This window comes from Nyctereutes procyonoides, unplaced genomic scaffold, assembly GCF_905146905.1.
Source record: "Nyctereutes procyonoides isolate TBG_1078 unplaced genomic scaffold, NYPRO_anot_genome, whole genome shotgun sequence".
Classification (NCBI taxonomy): domain Eukaryota; kingdom Metazoa; phylum Chordata; class Mammalia; order Carnivora; family Canidae; genus Nyctereutes; species Nyctereutes procyonoides.
The window spans coordinates 7,978,766-7,995,597 of NW_026575133.1; the positions used below are offsets into that span (position 1 = coordinate 7,978,766).

The following is a 16,832-nucleotide window of genomic DNA, read 5'->3' on the forward strand; positions in this document are numbered from 1 at the left end:
CTGGACATTTAATAAACCTTTTTTTTTTTTTTTTTTTTTTTTAGTGTTGGAAAGGTTTGCTGGGCAAATACTTCAGAGTATCTCAGGAACTTGTGAGACTCACGACTGTTGCTGTTTTTCATGGGAAGAACATGCACTTAGCCGCTTGGGCTCCAGTGCATGTGGTGAGGTTGATCTTGGCCCAGACTCTACAGGCTTTGTCTGTAGCCCTGGCCAGACATGGCTTTGGGAAGAGCTCAATGGAAAGCAGGCTGTTTGGGGGCCTACTTGTACCTAATATGATTCATGAAGCAATGTGTAATCCACCTTTTTCCTAGTAATAAGATGAAGCGAAGGGATCTTACTTTGTAGGAAGAAACATAGAGACCAGACCAAAAACTGGTTTAAATTAGAAAATATAAATTACTTAGACTTACAGTAAGAGTCAGCAAGCTTGAGGTAAAATGTGTTCCACTGCGAGTACTTTTTGTGCTAAAGCTCTTCAGAGGAACTTTAAAATACTACATATATTTTATTTTTGAAATTGCATATCCTTGTTGGAACAAGTCAGATTGCTGTGGCTTTGGGATGAAGATACTGTGTCTGACAGGGAAAAATGGTTGAGATTGCCAGGTTACAGAAAAAAAGAAGCCTTATTTATTCTGTAAACGAATGCATTCTTTCTTTAGAAGACTTGCTTTCTCTTTCTACATACTCAGCAGTGAGAACAGTGTGAAATGCTGGTTCATGTTAGTGGAGGTGGAGGATGGAATGATGTGGGTTTTACTGGAAGTCACCTGGCTCTGTTCCTGGCAGCTGTGCATGTCCTCCCTTCTGTTTGATGGTAGTGTGTCATTTTTTTCTTCTATTTTTAAGGCTGCTCAGATAGCTCCATGGGAGAGATTTCATTCCAAGGGCCTCCCAAGGTTGTATATCATTTGACATTGCCCTACTTGAGAAAAAACTTTGAGAAAGAGCCCTATGCTCTAGTCACCAAGACAAAAAATGTCATGAGAAAACTAAGTACTGAGATATATATTTCTAAACCAAGTGAGAAACTGGGCCACTGTCTGTATGGCAATAGCTGGACCATAGTTACCATTTTTCCCACCATCAAAGAAAGGTTAAATAGTTTCCATAACACGGAATGTGTACAAGGCTCCCACCCTTAATGCAGGCTTAGATATGCACTTGTTTGTCTCAGGCTATTTGTGGTGAATAAGAGTATTTTTAAATGCTCTGGCAGCCTTGGAAAAATTGCAGGGCTTTAAAGTTGTTGACAAAGTATTTCTTAAATAAATAAATCTGATTTAGAAATATCTAAACATGAACAAAGTACTTTTAAGTCTGACATGTCACTGCAAGTGACTTTTTAAAGTAGTTGTTTAAAACCAGTAACATGACTAAAGGATTTGTAGCTCCAAGTTATTCTAGTTCTGTTAAGAACCACTTCTAAAAGCATTGTAGAAAGGGTAGCTTGGAAGGGCTTGCTTGCTTATTTTGGGTCTCAGCAGAGCTATCTGTATGGCAGGAGAAAATTTAAGGTCTAAATAGAACACTAAACTTTCTTGGCTTTAATTTTTCAAAATAAACTGACCATCTCTGTAGAGATGAATGTATGAGGCAAGTCCCCTTACGAGGGAACCCAGCCAGGCTGTGGTCTGCTGCACCTCTGACCACCTGCTGGGTGTGCCAGGGTCCCTGGCAATCCTATACACGCCCTAAGATTGGCAGTTCAGTCTAGCACCCCAGAAGGGGTGTCCGGAGCTTTTCAAATACCAAGAGATTCTGAAGAGTTGAGAAATCTGTGTTCTCACAATCTAACAATGCCTCAGGTTTAAAACAAAAACATTAAGTTTAGCTTCCATAACTTTAGTTGGCAACAGAGAAACCCACTTTGATGTTTTAGCAAGCACAACTACATCTGCCCTGAGTGCCAGCCCCTGGACTGCCTAATTCCCTAGCACTTTTCCAACACAAATAATATGCAGAGAAACTACTCTCATCTTAGATGCTGATGGAATCCTAGCTCTTTAAAATAGGTTTTGGTGGTCCGAAGAAAGCTCTGACCAGCAGTGGAGTTCTTCAACTTGTGTGCACTCCTTGATCTTTGGATCCACTGTCAGACATCTGGCTAAAAAGAAACTCTTATAAAGATAAGATCTTATGTGGCTAACACAATATAAAAAGTGTGGTAAATTAAAAGCAAAGCGCTCATAATGGTCTTTGCTCTAAAACAGAAAGTATGTAAATGTACTATTAGAAGTTAGGCTCTATAGTTTTAATAAGTCACTTTGAAATTATTTGGCTTTGAGCAAATTTAAGATGGTGTCAAACTGCACATCTCCATCTTGAATAATAGCTGGGGTGACCACAAACATACTCTTTAAAATTTAAAATGGGGAGAGTATTTAAATGCTATCTGTAACCTGATTTTTTTTTTTTTAAAGATTTGAGATACTATATGCAAGCAGGGGAGGGGCAGAGAGAAGAAATCTCAAGCAGACTCCCTGCTAAGCGTGGAGCTCGACCTCAGGAGCCAGACCCTGAGATCAAGACATCAAGCTGCTCAACCGAGTCAGCAACCCAGGCACCCCCATAACCTGATTACTTTTAAAGTAGCATATATTCCTAAGAAATACCAGTTAGAATGTTTCTTGACATAACTTAATGTAAAGCCCATACTGAAAGTGATGAGGTAATATGGTCTTAGCTATGTTACTGAATTATGTTCCCTAACTATAAAATCATTTTTGAAAGTCTTATTACTTCATAGTCCTGTGAACTTCCCATGGAAAAGTTGTGAGACTTATTTAAGTACTATAAATTTAACCACTAGTCATGCCAAACTATATCTCCTTTAAGAGAATGTCAAGTTGATGTCACTAGCCAAACTTAAACCCACCTGAAGACCGACAGTTATTACAGGAAGGGGTCAAAGTCAGTATTAGAAATATTATACTTTATTGAATTCTAGAGCAGCTAAATCTACCATCTGTGTTCACCAGTAAGAATGGAAGGAATATAGGAAGGGTAAAGTACAAGTCTACACTATGTTGGAACTGCTGTAGCCACTCTGACTGCACCTGAGGCAGTCTAATACCCTTTAGTACACAGTAATGATCCATTCTTGTTCAAAACAACAAGAAGTGATTTCTCTTGGGATTCTGAAGTGAATTTATTCACACTGATTGTGCCCTCTGCTTTAGGAAGGTTCTGACTTCACCCTTTTCCCATCCTCTAAAGCTTGACTTTGAACTATAGCAATCCACCCTAAAAGAGAAGGCTGGGACTCTGGGAGCATGAGCCACACTAGCCCACACTAAGAAGTTCACTCAGTTATGCTCTAATGAAAGAAGGAGGTTCCTCCTTTTCCTTTTCACAGAGCTTGTTCCTTTGTCCTCTTTCAGCTTAAATTCTTTCTACAGATTCATCCCAGATGAGAAAAAGATTGTTTTTGGATAATAAGCATCTCTGCTATCAAAAAAATATAAGAAGAGATGAAGACTTTTACCTCAAAACAGAATCACTGCAGTGCATTCCAGACCAGCCCTCAGCAAAGCAAACCCTTGTGCAAGGCCACTGCAGCCCCTAGTTTGCCCACAGGCATAGAGGACACTTGAAAGCTCATAAAAGGAACCCTGACCTGAACAGAAGACTACATTTGATAATGGGAACAATATATTTCTCCACTGATATATAATACTGTGTAATGCACGGAAAAATTCAGGATGGACTTTGGAGTAAGAGCACAATTTGTAACATAACATCATTTTTGGATCACCTCTTCCCATCACCCTTGCTCCACTCTGAGACTCTTCACCACCCCTGGTGTAGCCAATACATACTGAGAATGAAACAAGACAAGGAAACAGTGTCACAAGCCACGTTGGAGCCATCTGCATGCAGTTCAGCCCAGCTTTACCCTTACTTTCTTTCAATACAGACTCCATTACAATTTGAACCATCTGCAAAGAGTGCAAACAAATCTAAGAAGTATCTCTCTATGATTAAAATATTTTAAAGTCTTCAGAAACTTTCCAGATGTACCTTTGATGGAGCTCCCCACCCACCACTAGAACCCATCCTCTGCTCCTGTGAGTCCTGCCAGACTTGTTTAATGGATGCTCAGTTTTGGTTTTCCTCTTTATTCTTCTTCCTCTTCCTCTTCCTCATCATCATCTTCATCATGGCAGTGTGTAATTTCCTGGGGGGCCAGTGGGAAGAGGTTGGGGGGTTTAATCTCACTAATCGACCGGGTCAACTGGTGCCGCTTATAGTCGGTATCTTTGAAATCAACTGATGTGCGGTTCCGGGTGGCAAGAGGGGACTCCATCTCATTGATATCTACATGTGTGTGTTCCACCGTTGATTCATGAGGCATCTAAAACAAAGTCAGAGATTAAGAAAGCAAGTGGAGTTAAAACAGTTTTCCAAATCCTAATCCCTTATCCCGCTTAAGGTGGCTGTGCAGAGACATGTCTATAATGGATCAGAGGCCCAGCCAATTTAGATACTGAAATAATGTCTTTCTAGAACTACCTAAAGCTATCTTTTTTTCTCTCTTCTTCAAAACTGTCCAAACCATTCAGCTGCAAACTAGAAAAGATGAGGGAGAAAGATTCTTATTTTGCAGCAAAAACCAGTCCTGAACTATAGGTCAGTATCAGAACATAGCACTAAATGAGAGAAATACGGTTTTTATGCTTACAAAGAGGAAAGTCTTCGTTACTCAAACAACGTTTAATATACATTTCAGGGTAAACCTATACCCACCCTATAACATTTGATCTTGATCCTGCTTTCTCAAAGACCCCTTTTTGTGCAACCATGTAACCTGCTTGTGGGCTTTTGCACATTAGAAAGACCGAAACTCTCTTGTACCACCCTATAAACCTGGTTGCAGATCTCAGCCTTACAGAATATATCTTAATTGAAAATAGTAGCGTAAGACTGTATTAACTCACCAAGACATGAGCAGCTCTGAAGAGGTAGCTGAATGGATAATACAGCAGGTTGATGAAAGATGCTGCATAGAGATCAGCATATCGCATCACCTGACTGGCAAAGAGGGTCTGTCGGGAGCCACTGCGAAACAGGCTTCCCATCATCCCATAGCACATGTCCATGTCATGAGTTACTTTCTAGAACAGAAAAGATTGAATTCAAATAGTTATTGAGTGCTGACTATACACCAATCCCTATAAAATAGCAGAAATAAAAAAATCACAACTTGATCTTCCAAGTTTTCTCCCAAATCCCATTTGGATACCTTAATACGTCTCTGAATGGAACTAATGTCTGGGCGCTCATTGCTGCTGCTGTCAAGATGCCTAGAAACAAAAGAAAACACCACTGAAAATCTCTAGAAAGATGTCTCTTACACCCCTAGGTGATTCCCAAAAAGGTAGATGGTTTTTAGGGAAGAAATTTTTCTTTTGAGAATCCAGAAACTTACTTGTAGAGTTCAGCCAAGAAAATATCCAAGCTCTGAAGCTCTTCGAAAAGTGCTAAAGTTCAGAAGGGAAAGAAAAATGTTTTTTAAAAAGCATTGTTTAAATATATAAAATAAAATAAAAAATAAAAAGCATTCAGTTTTTAACTGCTGCTGGAACTAATTAAAAGGTTGTAGACATGGTTGAAAAGTAAAGCTACAGGTAAGTGTACAAAACGACTTCTTTCTCCAGTGTTAGGAAAACCCACTCCTGGCCTGCTTGAGATCTAGCAGCAGATGAAAGCCATGGTTTCTCCCTTAACTGCTTTTCTTCTTACCTGAATGCCACTCACTACAACTCTCCCTTCCAAATGGATGCTGACTCTGAGCTTACAAATCAACTAGATTTATAGAATCTCCTCGGTGGAAGGTTGAAAACGGAGATGAAGAGCTGGCTAGAAAATACCACCAAGGACTAGCAACAGCTAGGATCTGTTGCATGCTTTAAAAGTGTTCCATCTTTCTCGACCTGGCTTTCCCAAAAAGAATTTAACCCTAATGGATCTGTTGTGTGTAACAAGTTTTATTTATTTTGGGGAGAACTGAAAACACATATCAATTTCTCTGTTCTGTGGGTCAGATGAGGTGCCATGACTGAGAAACGTTGTTTACTTGTAACTTTTTTGTACATATATTACACCCCAGTTAAGTCTCAATGAAGTATGTTATTATCCTCATTTTCACATTTGAGGAAACAGGTGTCCCAGTAACTTCTAAGGGCATGAAGATATTAAGTAGAAGAGCTGGGGTAAGTACCTGAAGCAGTACCTTTCCCCACACTGTGGGTAATGCTAGCAAGGACTGGCTGGAGAACTTACGTGTCAAACCACTTTATGTAACTAGACCTACATACAGCTCAATTCAGCATACAGTTCAGAGAATACAATTTGGCCTCATTCTCTACTTCTCAGAAGAGCAGGGGGAAAAAAACAGGACATATGACTACTCAGAGCCATCAATGCCCTCAAATCACAGATACAGGCTCATGGCAGAGAAACTGAAACTAGTAAATATGGTTGGAAAATACGGGACTACAGACGAAAGTGGAATTCAGTTTAGTTGCTACGGTAAATATAACTTAGGATAGCAACATTCTGTGCTTAACCCTGAAGGAAGTCAAGAAGTCTGAACAAGATAACCTCTACTATTTTCTCAAATTTTGGAGTTCTGTACCTTACCTGGCTAGAAGAAAGTTATCTAAATATCTTAGGACCACCTCTGTCCCCCGCTTTCTCCCCACATTCAAAATAATGAGTTCATTAAAGAGGACTGATTCACAGCTGACCCTTTAGATAGAAATTAAGAGTAATGGTTCCCTACCACTCTTATCAGTCCAGACATGCAGCTCCTGTGCAAGTTCAGGAATCACCAAGAAAGTTCGCCACCCTTGCCGTTTCTTTGATTTTAAAATGTCTCCAAAAATGTGATCTCCAATATACAAAATATCTTTGCCCTTTGCTCCCAAGAGATCACAGACTGTATCTGATGAACCTGAAACAATGGAATAATAAAAATGTCTCCATGTTAAAAACAGCAAATACTGTGCTAATTTCATTCTTACGCAAGGACCAGACTAGAAAAAGGGCTCAACTTTCTTAAAGACCCACCACTAGTTTTTACTTCATCATTCCTTTTAGTGCCTCTAAGGCAAGGCCTTCAGTTCCACTGAGCTAACCAGTGCTCCTGATTACCAAATCCAAGAGCAGCAAAACCACATGTTTCAGTTTTAATGAATATAGCCCTCCAAAAGTACCGCCCCCATTTCTCATCAGACTGCAACAAAATCTGCATCTGTGTCCATGAGGGCTCTATGAGGAACCCTTTGAGAACTGCCTCAAATAGGTAAAAGGATGAGGAAAAACTGATCCTTTTAGTAAAACCAAAGATTCATTAGGCCAGGGCACCTGGATGGTTCAGTCAGTTAAGTTTCTGCCTTTGGCTCAGGTCATGATCCCAGGGTCCTGGGATCAAACCCCACATCAGGCACCCTGCTCAGCAGGGAGTCTGCTTCTCCCTGTACCCTTCTCCTGCTCACACTCACTGGTGCACTCTCTCTCAAAAAAAAAAAAAGACTCATTAGGTCATACTAACAACTTTCCAAACCCATTCTCCCCGACTCCTATTGCATTAGTATGGGACGAAGCATTTACCTCCAGTGGACTATATCTTCAGAATACTAAGGAGTATGGGTGGCACTACACCAGGAGGACAGCAAAACTTTCCCAGAGAAGTCTGAACAAAGACAAACTAAAAGGGAAATCTGTGACTCACCTCCTGAGTACACGATGCCATGTTGTAAGGGCCCTGTGTAGGTACCAATTTTCAGCTTGCCAGTTTTCTGTGAGAAGAGATGACAGACTTTGTAATAATTTATTGTTTGATCACAATTGCCACTCAAAATGTGATTTGGATAGGCAGCTAAATGAACAGCACTTTTGAATTATATTATTTTGGATTTATTTGGCTATCTCAATGAAAACGTTTAAAACTTAGATTAAATTCAAAAGAAAGATATGGCTAATAAGTTAAAAATACCTCTTTCCTTAGGAAGAATAAGAGTAGGGAAAGGATAAATACAAAGGACATGGGCTAGCAGATAGATCATCCTCTTGACTTACAGTATCCACCTGACGCAGTACAGTGCCTTCTCCAAAAAAGAGTGGCTTCCGTGCATCCACCAAAATCAGGTCAAAGTAGGACTGCCATGGTCGATGGGAACTCCCAGGCTGATGAAGATGAGAAAGAGCAACAGCCAAAAACATCGTCCTAACCTTAAGGCACTAATATTTCATCTCACTTGGATGTAAGGCATGTTAAGTATACCCAGAGGATCCCACTATTTTGTGAAAAACATTGTGTCTTATTATAAGCCACGTTCTTTTGGAAGAGGGCAAGGTAAAAATATAAATTAACATGTTGTAAATCATTTTATCTACTAATTATTTCACAGCAATGCATCATATAAAGGAACGTGTGCTCACACTCTGAAATAGGCTAAAAGAAGCTAAAAAGGGGCCAAGGAGAATGCAAATCAATACTCCAGACACAGATTAAGAAAGAGGCAGATCAGCATGAGAACTGAAGTATTATACAAACTAACATGGAACTATTACTAGCAAATTTTACTAGTTATGTTCTCAGAATAATGGCTCTGGGTACACATTATTAGCCCTTGGCTCATACTGCAAGCTCACCACAGCACTAACACAGAGGTTATGCCCATTGACATTATCTCCATCCTGAAATGGAACCATGATATTAAATTTTTAAGGTCAAGCTGAAGAGCAATACATACCGTGCTTCTGGGCGATTATTTACTGATATTTACTCAAGCCTAGTACAAAAATCCCACAAGTATGTGACTAAGTTGCAACGAGTAGTCCTTAAATCTGAGTGTAGTCCCACTGCAGGACTGAAAAATTCTCTGCTAAATATCAAAGCTAACTGTTCTCTTGGCACAGAACTCAGCAATAACTAAGAGCAGTATCTAGACGGTGTCAAGAATATATATATTTTGTTTCTTTTAATCAGATATATTCCTCAATCTGAAAATTCCAGTCTTTACCATACAAACTTAACAATTCTGCATATTATTCTGATCCCATCCCACTAATCACACAAATATCTCTCCCTTTTATTTCTGTCTACTAAGTTTTCAAAACCCTAGCAATGTTAAATTATACTAGCTCCTGCAATGAGTTCTGACAATTCCTTTACTCTCAATATTTCAGGATGACTAAATGCATTCATTATTACTAAAGCAATGGTCTATTAAGTTATATATAGTACCTTGGGGCCATGTGGGAAATCAAACAGGTAAGTCATAATTTTCTGGAAAAAAAAAAATCCAACATAAGGTCCATATACTACTTTTGCAAAAGATACATAGCACCTACAAAGAAAACAACTCAGACTCAAGCTTTTCATAAGACACGTCTTTTTCAATATGGTTCATCACATTCTTGTTTCTTCTAAGTTTATGAAATCATGACAGCTGAAGCCAGAAATTAAAGCTTCATAAAACAAAAGCTGACATTCTCAGTAGGACACAGGCTTCTTCTGGGACACATTATTAGCCCAGAAGCATATTTTTGTGCTTCATCCATATACCCTTATTCTCCTGGAGCACTGGAACATACATTTGGAATGTTTATCTGAGGTAAGGGCATCAAGAAAACTAATGACTCACATGGGAATAATACACCTTGGCCTCCTAACTATTGTTCCTAGATTACCAAGCCAAAGAACCATAAGACTTCTTGGCTTTGTAAGACTGCTTACTCCAGATCACCACATTTCTAAATTAAGATTTTACATAAAGAGAAGTGGGGAGCACTGAGCTGCTTGCTAGTACTAAAAACTTGCAACTGTCTTACCAAAAGTAAGATGAGGCCAAGGAGTTAAATTGGCTTTTCTAGACGCTTTAATCATGGCAAAAACATTTTTTTGAAGTTAAAAGGCAGTAAATTTTGATGGCTAAGAGTCAAAACATCTTTGCACCATCTATTGCTATCTAGCTCCCAACAACAGGGAGGGCATTTACAGATGTACAATAAATAAATGTGTGACTTTCAAGTTTGTATAAACGATGCACCAAAGAGACAGAGAAGCCATTAATCAGCACAAATGTTTTAAATAACCTCCAAATTAAAACCTTCAAGTAGCCAATTATAATCAGGGAAAATAGTCAAAAGGAATACTGAGAAAAATTTAAGAACCACTCTGATGTAGTCCTTATGCTAAAGATATTTTTTCACTCTGTTCTCAAAATGAAATGGCAAAAAACTACCCTCATTTAACAAACTACTGTCCTCATTATCTTCACAGTGCTTTAGGCCAAAATATTCTTCTCTATAGACATAATATGAATATTAAACACTTACATCTGTATATTTATAGTCACTGTTGGTGGCAAGAAACACTTTCCCTACTTCTTTCATTCGGCTCAAAAGCAAAGGCAGTTTTCCCTGCAAAGTAATAGGATGATGAGTCAAACACTAAAACACAAATATATACTCATTTACACTTGGAGTTTTTTTTCCACTGGATTAAGAATAGAGGATGCCCTTGAAGGGCTGGTTTCAGAATTTTACATTTAAGTGACCACATTGTCACTATGCATGAATGAAGTATTAATATATGTAGTATACATGGTATATATAATTTATAGGCTTATATATGATACACATGGGTGATATTATTATTATATATGCTTATTAAAAACACCTCTGGGCACCTGTTTGGGTCAGTCAGAAGAGGATTCGACATTTGATCTCAGGGTTCTATGTCTGAGTCCCACACCGGGTATAGAGATTACACATATGCATACACAGACAAAAACAACTTAAAAATAAATAATGTTTTTTAAACAAAAACATCTCTACCTTCCTCATGTCTGCCTCAGGAAAGAGCTTAAATTACCTTGTAATCTCTTAAAGTATATGAATGAGGTATGGAAAAGGTCAGGAAAAGCTGTTTTAAATATTTGTTAGAGAACACATGAACAAGCGCGTACTTGAGCAGGCGGAGGAAAGGGAAAGAGACAAGCAGACTCTTTTTTTTCTTTTCTTTTTTTTTTTGAGCAGGCTCCCTATGGGAAGCCTGATGCAGGACTTGATCCCAGTAACCTGGGATCACGACCTGAGCCAAAGGCAGACGTTCAACTGCTGAGCCACCCAGGGTGCTAAGCAGACTCCTTTGTGTGCTCGATCCCATGAATCTGAGACCATGACCTGAGCCAAAATCAAAAGTTGGCCGCTTAACCAACTAAGCCATCCAGGTGCCCCAAGAGGAGCTGATTTTAAACATCATGAGCAAAATACTCTACATGGGGAGTGTAAGATACGGCTTCACCAAGTATACTTTTGTTTTATAAAACACCTTGCAGGAGTGCCTGAGTGGCTCAGTCGGTTAAGCATCTGCCTTAGGCTCAGGTCACATGGGATCATCAGGCTCTCTGCTCAGTGGGGAGTATGCTTCTCCCTCTGCCTGAAGCTCTCTTTGCTGTGCTCTCTCTGACAACTAAAGAAATAAAATCTTAAATAATAAAAAAACACCCTGCAGAATGGAATGCCATGTGCAAGATGCAACCTAGAAATGCCCAGCACTTGCAGACCCATGAGGAAATTCTAACTCCTGACGTGATCAGAAAGAAAAGCTTTTCCTTCTCTCTTAGTAAACAGGTTCCTTCACTTAAGTTATCCTAGACCTCTCCTAAACCCCTCAGTGTTCTCTTGCGATAGAAGAGTGGAAGTGAGAGTGGGGGGGGGGGGGAGCAGGAGGTACAAAAACTAAAAACAGTAAGAAATTTGTACCAAAGTATATTGAAAAAATACTGCATTCTATTACTCTTACTCTGTGAGAAAAGGAAAAAGTATCTCATCTTGGAGCTATGTGTGTCTCCTTTATATTTTATTTTATTTTTTATTTTTTTTAAAAGATTTTATTTTATTTATTCATGAGAGGGGGGGGCAGAGGGAGAAGCAGGTTCCATGCAAGGAGCCCGACATAGGACTCGATCCCGGGTCTCCAGGATCACTTCGGGGGCCGAAGGCAGGCTCTAAACCACTGAGTCACTCAGGGATCCCTCCTTTCTATTTTAAAATAATTCCAGACATGGGTGCCTGAGTGGCTCAGTCAGTTAAGCGACAGCCTCTTGGTTTCTGCTTAGGTGGAGATCTCAGAGTCCTGAGACTGAGTCCCACATTGGGCTCCGCACTCATTACAGTGTTGGCTGGCAATTCTCTTTCCTTCTCCCTCCCCTCTATTCCTCCCCCTAGCTCATGGACATGCTTGCTCTCAATTAATTCTTTTTTAAATTTATTCATGAGAGACACACAGAGAGAAAGAGGCAGAGATACAGGCAGAGGGAGAAGCAGGCTCCATTCAGGGAGCCCAACGTGGGACTCAATCCCGGGTCACCTGGGCCAAAGGCAGCACTAAACCACTGAGCCACTCGGGCTGCCCAAATTAATTAATTCTTTAAAAATAATTCCAGACTTACAGACAAATTGGGAAAATAGTACAAAGGGTTCCCATACATTCTTCATCTAGCTTCCCTTGATATTAAGATCTTACACAACCACAGAAAAATGATCAAATCCAAGAAATTAACATTGGTACAAGTCTATGAACTAAAGTACAGAATTTAAAAATCTTTCAAGATATTTTAAAGCTTTCCTTATTATTTCCTGTTGATAGTTAAAAGCAATTTAAATAATGGTCATATATATGTACATTTTTGAGATTGTGGTTATAATTTGACCACGTTTAGGTGTGACTTGTGGCTTTCCCCATTACTAACTGTATGAACTTGGGCAAGTTATGTAACATCTGTTCCTCAGTTTCTTTATCTATAAAGCAGAGGTAACAATACCTATCCTCAGGATTCTATGGAAGATTAAATGGCATATAGTCACTTAGTACAGTGATGTGCACACAATAACTACTCCAGCTGCTATTATTATTATTATTAGAGTTAAAGGGCAAATGAAATACTGGGTCTTCTCACCTTCTATGAACAAACAGGAAAAACTATACTAAGACTTATGTTCTGGCTGAAAATTACTGGTGATTATACTTGACATATGTTATATCAAGACAAATAAGTATCTTCCCTTGTCCATTTCATTATAAATAGGCTTATTATTCATTTCCATGATTTGCAGATCTATTTTCCCCTTTATTACTTACATCTTTGACTACATACTTCTCAAGATTTTCAACTGTCTTTTCCTTAAGGGAACCCTACAGGAAGAAAAACAAAGAACAAAATCAGTTTTTACAGTTTATAAGAAAAACTATGTCTACTATTAACTCAAATGCATTTCTTAAATATTTACCAAAATGGAAAAGTAAATAAACTAGAGAAGGCCATGATAAAGCAGATGTGATTTGCAATGACTCTGCCTTCAAAATGTATTTAAAATATAAAACTATTTTTATTTTAAACTAGAAATCAAAAGGCATTTCATATTTTACTCAGTATAATTCACAGTAAATGAAATATTAATTAGTATTATTATAGTCAAGCAGGAGGTATTTGGAAAAAAAACAGCCCATAATCATCATCAAAGAATAGGGTAAGTATAATCTTAATAGTGAGATCTCTTCTAAGTTTGGGAAATGCAACCTAAAATAAGAGCTAGAAGCCAAGCATAATCACTGAGGAAAGATCAACATTACTTCTGAAAGCAGGACAGCCAAAGACAAGAACAAAAATACTCTAGAGAGCTGTCACTAGGGGGCAAATCCATTTTTTTTTTTTTTAATGGAGGAGAAATTCTGCTCTATTTGCACTTGGAAAGTTAATGTCAGACCATAAAACACACATCATAGAGTGATTAGGTGAAGCAGGAGCTCCTAGGTACCTTGTAATGAACCCAGTCGACAGCATCTCTTACATCCTGGAACATACTTCGGTAAGACATGAAGAGGTCCCCATCTTTAAATCCTGTTTCACAGCTATACAAAGATGAAAAGAACATGACAGGGAATCCAAAAGAAGGCAAATAAAATGATTATCAAACACTGCCCAGGGGACCCAAAGGTTCCATTATCACATGGCTAAAGGTTGTGGCTAATTAGGAAAATAATTACTCCCTAATGAAAATCCATCTGACCACCAGAGAGGACACTATAGTGTTCAACGGAATATGATAATTGTGAACAAACATAAAGTGATAGAATAATATATAGAATGGAATCTAAAAGGTCAATTCCAAAAATATCACGTTCTTTTATTCATCACTTTGAAGAAACAGGTTCCCATCAAAGAAACATTTAAAACTTAAAATTGGTAATTTAGGTTCCCTTCATCCTGACTTTTCTAACATCGTCTCTAGGTCAAAGGTATGGCTTATTTTCTATTTAGCTTAGTGACTTGGTGCTTCACCAGATTTAGTGCCTTGAAGTGGATAAGGCCTAGAGAGGATAAGAAGTTTGCAAACTCTGACACCTATGGCTAAACTTTCAGCAGTGTTATGCAATTCCCCCTAAAAAAGAAGAGGATAACTTGTTCAAGATTTAAACACAATTTTACTTCAGGGAGGATAAACCATATTTACTCCTCAATCAAATTTTGCTGGGCCTGGGAGTAAAACTAAATTACCACCCCTGAATGGCTCCTGGGCAGCTGCTGTGAAATGAGTTGGGGGTTTTAGTGTAATTCTGCTTGGACAGATAATCATCACACAAACCTCCCACTCAGTTGTCACAATTAGCACCTCTGCTGGCCGTCTTCATTCCCAGGAGAAGCCAATCAGAAGTGGTCCCTTCCAAACATGGCTGCAGCACACTGGCAAGGAGAGGGGCCGTGTGGGAGGTGAGAGCCTGCATGGAGCTGCTGGTGCTGTCCCATCTCTCAGGCTGGCAATGTGGCATCTCTCACTAGCACTAAATTCACTTCAGAAAAGCAGAAAAGACCTACAATGGCCAGTTCTCTAAAACCCTGTACATTAATTTTAAAAATCAATTGGAAAAAGAAAATTATACCATATACATACCTGGTATATCTAGGACAATTAGTAAAAAAATCTACAAGGCAGGCCAACAGGTAGGTCTCTGAAAAATGAAGAATAGATATTCATAAGCTATAAGTGACATAATTCAAACTTATTTCATTATCTCCCTTGAGCAAATGATTTTGAAAAGAAGGAAAAGCATCCATAATATATAAGCACAGAATGAGTCTACCTGGTAGGTTGAATAGTGTGTTCAAAATGTAAAATCTTTCAGTGTCATCTCGCTGGATAAATTTATTTGGATACTGCTCTCTAGTTTCTGGTCTGAAAGAAAAAACTTTAAATTAACTGACATTCAAAAAATGAACATTGTAATAGCTATAAGAAATTTTAATCATTCAAAAATTCATTCAAATGTGTTGGTGGCTACATGCAAGGCAGGGTTCTAAATATTACACATAAGTAGCTACGAAGATAAAAAAGCTTGGGTTCCAGCCCTTAACAAGTTCTCAGTCTGATAATAGAGGAGAGTCACATACACCAAAAGTTATCACCAGGTAAAAAATATCACAACTGCCACAAGAAAGAGAAAATAGAGGAAGAGGGGAGCATTTCAACTAAAGGGGTAGAAGAAAGTGAATGTGGGAGTGATGAGAGAGAAATTCAGGAAGGATTCATGAAAAAGGTGGCACAGGAACTGGTCCTTAAAGAATAGGTATAGACCAATTCAAAACTAGTCCAATTTGAGAAGACAGAGGGGAGCAGAGGAAAATAAAGCTAGAAAGATGAGTTGAGACAGATTATGTTATTGTTACTTTTCATTCAGGGGCAATGGAGTGCCACTGACAAGCTTTGGGGTTTTTTTTGTTTTTGTGTTTTGTGTTTTGTTTTTGTGTTTTGTGGGTTTTTTTGTGGTGGTGTTTTAGCCACTGATAGTTTTTAAGCAAAGGAATAAAACCATCAGAATTACAAAAATATTCAATTAATAACAGTTTTAGGATAAAAAGGAGAAAGAAATGGGACATGTTACAAAAATGACTACAAATTCTTCCTATGCTTTTGTAACGTGTGTCTTTGCAGTTCCTCTGATTAAGAGGCTCAGTTTCTTTCTCCATCCTCAAATACAGGCTTGAACAGCAGCAACTAGGGATCCAGCCAGAGGCTTAGAAAACACTTGTGTATAGGGGCTTGCCTACTCTTGCTGCACTAGCACTTCTGAGTGAATAAATGAGTGACATAACCTGCTGAAGGATAAAAGGCTACATACAGAAATGAGGCACCCCAGCCACAGGCTGCCAACTGCCAGACATGTGAGTGAGGCTGTGCCAGATCAGCAAAGCAATCCCAGAATTGCCCAGATGACTCTCCAAATTTCGAGCTAAATAAAATGGTCAATGTTTTAAGCCACTAAGTTTTGAAGTAATTTATTATGCAGCAAAAGCTAAATGACACAGACACAAAGGCCTGGGAAATCAGTTATGTGGTTATTGCAGTCGTCCAGATGAGAGCAGCAGCAGTCTATCCTAGAGTGGTGGCACAGGAAATTAAAGAGAAGCATTAATCATGAGAGACTTCCAAGGTAAAATGAACAAGACTGGCTGTGGCATATGAGGGACATGACAGTCAATATGATGATGCTCACATGAAAGTGTCTCTGAGAAGGTACCATTAACAGAAATATGAAAACTGGATAAGAAATAGATGTAAGAAGAGTTCTATTTTGGATACATTAAGCTCAAAATAAACAGAGGGCAGCCCGGGTGGCTCAGCAGTTTAGCGCGGCCTTCAGCCCAGGGCGTGATCCCGGAGTCCCAGGATTGAGTCCTGCAACGGGCTCCCTGCATGGAGCCTGCTTCAGCCTCTGCCTGTGTCTCTGCCTCTTTCTCTCTCTGTGTCTC

The 16,832-nt window shown here is 38.9% G+C and overlaps 1 protein-coding gene across 7 annotated transcripts in view; it reads right to left on the minus strand.

Annotated features, from left to right (window-relative positions):
* Positions 1-2,920: 2,920 nt before the first annotated feature.
* Positions 2,921-16,832, minus strand: part of NT5C2 (5'-nucleotidase, cytosolic II) — an 88,351-nt gene continuing 74,439 nt past the window's right edge. For 6 of the 7 annotated variants that reach the window (XM_055346073.1, XM_055346069.1, XM_055346072.1 and 3 more), the window contains 13 exons: positions 15,167-15,258; positions 14,977-15,034; positions 13,843-13,936; positions 13,166-13,219; positions 10,357-10,440; positions 9,263-9,304; positions 8,092-8,199; positions 7,745-7,811; positions 6,794-6,964; positions 5,438-5,489; positions 5,252-5,312; positions 4,947-5,123; positions 2,921-4,363 (listed from right to left, as the gene is read on the minus strand). In XM_055346073.1, the coding sequence (XP_055202048.1) occupies positions 4,127-4,363; positions 4,947-5,123; positions 5,252-5,312; positions 5,438-5,489; positions 6,794-6,964; positions 7,745-7,811; positions 8,092-8,199; positions 9,263-9,304; positions 10,357-10,440; positions 13,166-13,219; positions 13,843-13,936; positions 14,977-15,034; positions 15,167-15,258 (1,297 nt within the window). In that variant the 3' untranslated portion in view covers positions 2,921-4,126. Of the gene's footprint in view, positions 4,364-4,946; positions 5,124-5,251; positions 5,313-5,437; positions 5,490-6,793; positions 6,965-7,744; positions 7,812-8,091; positions 8,200-9,262; positions 9,305-10,356; positions 10,441-13,165; positions 13,220-13,842; positions 13,937-14,670; positions 14,809-14,976; positions 15,035-15,166; positions 15,259-16,832 lie in introns of those variants that run through there. The other variant, XM_055346075.1, reaches the window with a different exon arrangement.